Here is a 6,000-nt window from a genome sequence, read left to right on the forward strand (position 1 = left end):
TCAAGAGATGGACAGACTGAGATGGGTGGAGGCAATTCTCAGGCCATTTAGGACTGAAAACTGACTTTTCCAGACATCTAAAAGAGGAAAGGGAGGATGCCAACCAAACATCCTTAAGTAAAGCATTTCAAACGGAGTGGGCCACAACAGAGAAGGCCCTTCCCCATGTGGCTACCATAGTGGAGGCAGTACATGCAGGAGTTGGGCAGATTCATGCAAGAGAAGGTGATCCTTCAGGTACCCTACTCTAACCCATAAAAGTTCTAATGATCTGACTTTTCAGGGCCAAGAGACCTACCTTTCCTCCCATATGGGACACAGATGAAAACTGGGACATTTCTGTGTACTTTAACACCTCTATTCTAATAATCATTACCCCACTGCACAAGTTGAAGGCTCATCTCTGCTTGCTGTATAATATGTACCTTGCAGCAGTCTGTCCTGCATTAATTTATGAAACAGACCTGTTAGTAAAGTGACTGCTAACAGTTTTCAGTTTTTATGCTTTATCTTGAGTTAGCATCCTCTGCTAACTGAGCAAAGAGGCACCTTTTAAAGTGGTGATTCTCTTTATTGAGCAGGAGAAGAGCAACTGGCCCTATCCAATCCTAGTGCAGCATCCCTCCAGTGGCTATTGCTGGTGTCTATCTTATGTTTCTTTTTTAGACCGTGAGCCCTTTGCAGACAGGTAGCCATTTTGTTTGTTTGTTTCTATCTATGTAAACCACTTTAGGAACTTTTGTTGAAAAGTGGTATATAGATATTTGTCATATTCGTATTCTTTAAATGTATAAAGCATTGAAATGCTTTTGTCCCTCAAGGGATTTCAAGGGTTTTACTTTTGTCCCTCAAGGGATTTCAGGGGTTTTAAAACGTTTCAGAAAGTTTGATCTGGGCAGGTGGTGATCGAGTTAGATAAGAGAAGCTTGTGCACCTGTGTGCATATTAACAATGGTTTTAAGAGGCATCTCCCAAAATACAGACCAAACAGGTAGAGTTGTTTACCAGATAGTATAAAACAGGGACTGTACTTGGTTAAATAAGGACAGCTGGAGCATGCGTGTTAAGATTTTCTCTCTCTTTCTCTCTTTCCCTTTCCCCCCCCCCTCTCTCTCTCTGTGTTTTACTTCTCTCTATCATTTTCTTCCACCCTCTCTTCCTTCTTTACCTTTTGCCTTCTTTTAAAAAACCAAAACCACAGACAGCAATTACAAAAGAGAAAATGGTGATGCTATTGCTGGTGTGCCTCCCCACAGAAAGAGATGTGCCCCACATCATGGGAGTCCTGACCCACCAGTTGAAGACCAGTGATTTATATAACGCGTTTATACCACACCATCCACACTTGTGCCATCTGGACATGTATCTTGCGTTTTCTCACAGCAGCTTACACATTTGGGCTATGATCCTGTGTACAATTTGGCTGCCTAGTTTCCATTTACTTCAGTGGGATGTAAGCGGTTTAAAATAGAGAGAGGAAAGGAGCTTGAAAGGAGCTGCACATCACGTCAGATGTGTGTGGCCCAAATCTGGCCGCTTAGACCAGATGAACTTTTAATCACAACCAAGACACATGCTCACTTTCCTTTTCGCTAATCCTTTTAGGCCCCATGGCTTGGCATTGCCGTTTCACTTTTTAATCCAAGCTGAATGCAAATTAAAGGAGCTGGAAGAATACCAATTCTTCCTACACACATACGCACACAACCACCACTTCCACCCTTTTGCACAACACGCCACTGTAAAGCCTAAAATCTAAACTAACCAGCCAGGGAACCATCTGAAAGCAAGGGTGAATTTCAGAAACACAAGGAGAAGGAGGAGGAAGAGGAGGCACCAAAGAACATATCAAAACCCTAAGAAGGCAATTATTCTTGCAGACAAAAGATCCAGGTGCTGCCAGAGACCTCTGGCGGCCTCCCCAAGTGGGATAGAATGGACATAAGAGAGCAGGCCAAAGAAATGAAAAGCTACGGAGAACGAAATCAAGAGAAAGAGGGTGAAGGGGGGCAAAGTGGCTACAAAGAACAGTGGGCAGGCAGAAAAGAAATTCCAGGCGCGTCAAGATGGCGCGGAAGCGACAGGCCTCTGGCAAAAGCTCTTGAGGGAAAACACCCGCTCTTCTTTTCTCTCTACTACGACAAACTCTCTGAAACCCGTATTTTCTTCTTCCTTTCTTCCCTCTACTAAACAATTTTCTACTAGTTTGAAATGCATTTTTAAAGCACACACAACACACCCTCCCAAACTTGGACCCAAACAATACCTGTTTTTTCTTTGATTTCACAGAGGACGGTGAATAAGGCTGGTTTCATGCGGTGGCAATTCAGAGCGTGTTTCCTGCAGTTTAAACAGTGGGAGAGAGAGCAGATAAAGCCAATGTCTTGGGAAGGACTTTTGAGGGTGCGATAAAAAACTGAATTTATATCCATTCTCACAACAGCTCTCAGGCCTCGGTCTGGAGAATAAATCAATCCCCATTTATTCACACACATAATGGAGTCTTCACCGCACCCTCGGTAATTCCCAATATAATTCCAGTGTCCCAACAGCCACAACAATAAAACCATACATTTCCTTCAATTGTTGGATCGTTTATCAAAATGTTGAGGATGTTGCAGGTACAGCAAAATGGACAAGAAACTTTGTGCAAGTTAGGGATGGTAAACAAAAGGTAGGTGACCCTTTTAAAAGGAATGGGCCACATTTACAATGTATTGGATAAAACACACATCATTTTTTTAAAAACCTGAGATAACATGTTCTCATTGCTTTGATATTTTTGTTGACCTCTCTCTTCTTCTGTAATACTATGAGGCCATTCACACAATCAAGAGCTGTGTTCTACCTAGGTTTGGGAGCTGTGTGTGCTTCCAATTTTTGGATGTGTGGAAGCAAGGTAAGAAGAAAACCTGGGCAGAAGTGACTGTGTGGAAGCAAGGTAGAAGGAAAAGCTACTCAGGTTCCCCTCCTACCCTGCTTCCACACAATCACTTCTCCTCAGGTTTCCCTCTTACTTTGCTTCCATTCAACCACAAACTGGGAGCACACACAGCTCCCAAACTCAGGTAGAACACAATATTTGATTGTGTGAATGACCTCAATATGTAGCCTATACAAAACAAAAGAAAAAATATTTTTCCTTCTGATACACCAATTACACCCATTAAAATGTGAGATTCCCCCATTTTGGTTACTCAGTTCATTCTATTTCTAAACAATAATCCAGTTCCCAAACACTGAAGTCAGTTTTCCAATCCAAAACCATCCAGAAATAGAAAACTCCTACACTAGATAACAACTGAGGCACATAAACAAACTCCTATTTACGTGAAATTGCCCCAAATAGTTAAAATTGGTCCCAAATACAGCACCCATTTTTAAACCATTACACAGCCAGTGTTTCCACACCCAATCCCCCTCAAAACACAACTTTTGAAGTCTAGATTAGAACACAGTATCAAGAGCTCCTTGTAAACAGAGAAGGAACTCTTGATACTGTGTTCTAGTCTGTGTTGTAAACAACCCCACAACTTCCACCGTCCAGTGATTCAAAACAAAAAATCTCTTCCCTGACATCCGACCTACAATTCACCTCACTCTGGATTTAATATACGCCTAGCTGCACAGGTCTTGAGAAAAAGACTCCCCCGAGAAACTCTTAACTTTCCAAATATATAACACCCATCCTCCTGACTGCCACTTTACAACAGTTAAGCACACCCCTTGCATTCTCTTGCACACTGAGTGACAATTCCCACAAGAAAACCGCTTCCAGGAGTTAAAACAGGCCTTGTGTGCAAACCCCAATTTCCCACACATAAGTCATGCCTCAGAATACATACCTGAAACCACACTCTTACCAACAGTGTCTCAAAAAAAGACTGTCAAGTACACATTTCCCCCCTAAATCTGAAAATGATGCGGGGGGGGAAGGACATCCTAACATACTCAGGCTCAACATCTGGCCCTACAAATAATATATCTCCAAGTTGGTGATGTACACCCCTTCTGCTCCATCAGTACATATATACACTAATCACCAAATATTATTTTTTAGGTGTGAACATTTGTAGAGAGCCTGTAAAACAATGGTAAGGATTGTGTACCTCTGAAATAAAAGTACAATCTGGTGGTTTAGAGACCACAGGCAACTGATAGTAAGTCAGACCCCTAAGTTCTCTGGAGGAGAAATGAAGTCTAGTGGTTTAAGCAGAAGATGTGGAACTCAATAAGTGGGGGTTGTTCATTTGGAGAGCCATCTCCAGAATCTCTCTCCAACCTAGCTCTCAGATCCTCTAATAGCTATATTCCAGCTTCCCAATGCACTCTAATTCCATGCCAGTCACCCCTCTTGGCCTCATCTTCTATTACATATCAGACCATCATTAAATCTATTCTATACATTTGTACACTCAACATCAGGCAGTAACCTCAAAGACAACTCATATCCCATGCATCCTGCCACTGCCTAAATTCACTTTTTAAAAATCCCAAATCCCAAATGAAAGAGGCCTCAATAATCCCACTTTCCAGTCAAAACCTTATTCCCCCCAACTCTGACTCGGTCCCTCATTTCCAACCGAGAAATAAGATCAAACTTGCTCCATATCTCCAGCCCTCTGGGTATTCCCTAGAGACTCCACTAAAGTTTGCCAACAAGTGATCCTGTTCTCAATCTAGCTTCACCTTCCCTCTCTCTTCCCCATCCCCACATGAAAGACCACTCTGTGGTTCCCCCCTCCCACTCCCTAGTTTTCAGTTTCCTTCCAATGATCCCAGTCTGGCATTCTAACACTCCAATAATATCTCCTGCCACAGAACCAGACTCTCGGGAATACCCCATAAACGTGGCCCCTAGAGAGCTTGCTTACCCCAGTGGGTAACTCCATTCCATCTTTGGATTTTCAAGTCTCCACTAAAGACGCCAATCCGGCACCCAAACACCCCACTATCTCACACCGCAAAATCAGACCTTGATGGGCACCCCATGCATGCCCCGCTGAATTCTAGTCCCATCAACTGACCCCCCCTCCCCACTTTGCCCACAGTCTGCACCAAGCAGCCCCTGCACACACAAAGGGAGACGCTCCAGCCCAACTTTCTACTCCCCACAATGCCCAGGCCATCCAAGAATGGAGGAGGGTAACCAACTTTGCCTGCGCTTCGTCCAAGCTTTGGTCGGTGATGGTCATGATCTGCTGGAGGATGTCGCCAATGTCTTGTTTCCGGGGTTCTCCGTTATCCGAGGTGGGCTCGTGGAGAGAGTGGGGGGTCATGCTCTGGACCCCCTGTACTGGGGGGTGCCCTGCGAGCCCCACAGCTCCCCTCGCTTGGATCAGCCTTCCTTGATCATCCATTCTTGGCTCCAACACAAGGCGAACTGTCCAGACGCACACAACGCGCGCGCGCGCGCACACGCACAAAAAGACGGATATCCTAATTTTGCGATCGGCGACACAAGGGCGACGTTGAGGAAAAGGCTCGGTCCTATTCCATCTTGAATATGCGCTCCCACGGCCCCTTCCTTGGAGACTTTGGGGCTGGGAAAATGGAGTCCCACACAAGGGCTGGAGGAGGAGAGGAGGAGGAGCTGGAAAGGGGGAGGGAGGAGAAGGAAAAAGGAGGGGAAGAAGAGATCCGCTTCTCTGTTGGTCCCCCCCCCCTTCTTTTAACACCTCCCCTCCTCTTCCTAAGCCTTGGCTGCTGTTGGCAATTGTGGAGTCTCTCTGTCTATTTGCTGCCCTCAACTGGATGGTCGGAGGAACGGCGCCTGGAAGAAAAGGCAGGATGGCAAACCACCAACCTGCTTTCTAGCTCGAGGAAAAGAAAGGAACAGGGTGGGTGAGATGGAGAGAGGCAGAGCAGATGTGAGCGTCGCACCACACAAGGCTGCACAACACAAGACTGAACCCTCCTTGTGTAACTGTTTAATTAAGCGGGAGGAACTATTAGCCCTCAGCTCTGCTCCACCATGCTCAAGCTCACCAAGAAAGACTG

At 45.1% G+C, this 6,000-nt stretch overlaps 1 protein-coding gene across 4 annotated transcripts in view; it reads right to left on the reverse strand.

Annotated features, from left to right (window-relative positions):
• Positions 1–5,643, reverse strand: part of PBX2 (PBX homeobox 2) — a 54,836-nt gene extending 49,193 nt beyond the window's left edge. The window contains exons 1-2 of one of the 4 annotated variants that reach the window (XM_053291634.1): positions 5,155–5,643; positions 2,267–2,352 (exon numbers count right to left, since the gene is read on the reverse strand). In XM_053291634.1, the coding sequence (XP_053147609.1) occupies positions 2,267–2,352; positions 5,155–5,360 (292 nt within the window). In that variant the 5' untranslated portion in view covers positions 5,361–5,643. Of the gene's footprint in view, positions 1–298; positions 319–2,266; positions 2,353–5,154 lie in introns of those variants that run through there. The other 3 variants (XM_053291636.1, XM_053291635.1, XM_053291639.1) reach the window with 3 other exon arrangements.
• Positions 5,644–6,000: the final 357 nt, after the last annotated feature.

The sequence above is a fragment of the Hemicordylus capensis genome, chromosome 2, assembly GCF_027244095.1.
Source record: "Hemicordylus capensis ecotype Gifberg chromosome 2, rHemCap1.1.pri, whole genome shotgun sequence".
Classification (NCBI taxonomy): domain Eukaryota; kingdom Metazoa; phylum Chordata; class Lepidosauria; order Squamata; family Cordylidae; genus Hemicordylus; species Hemicordylus capensis.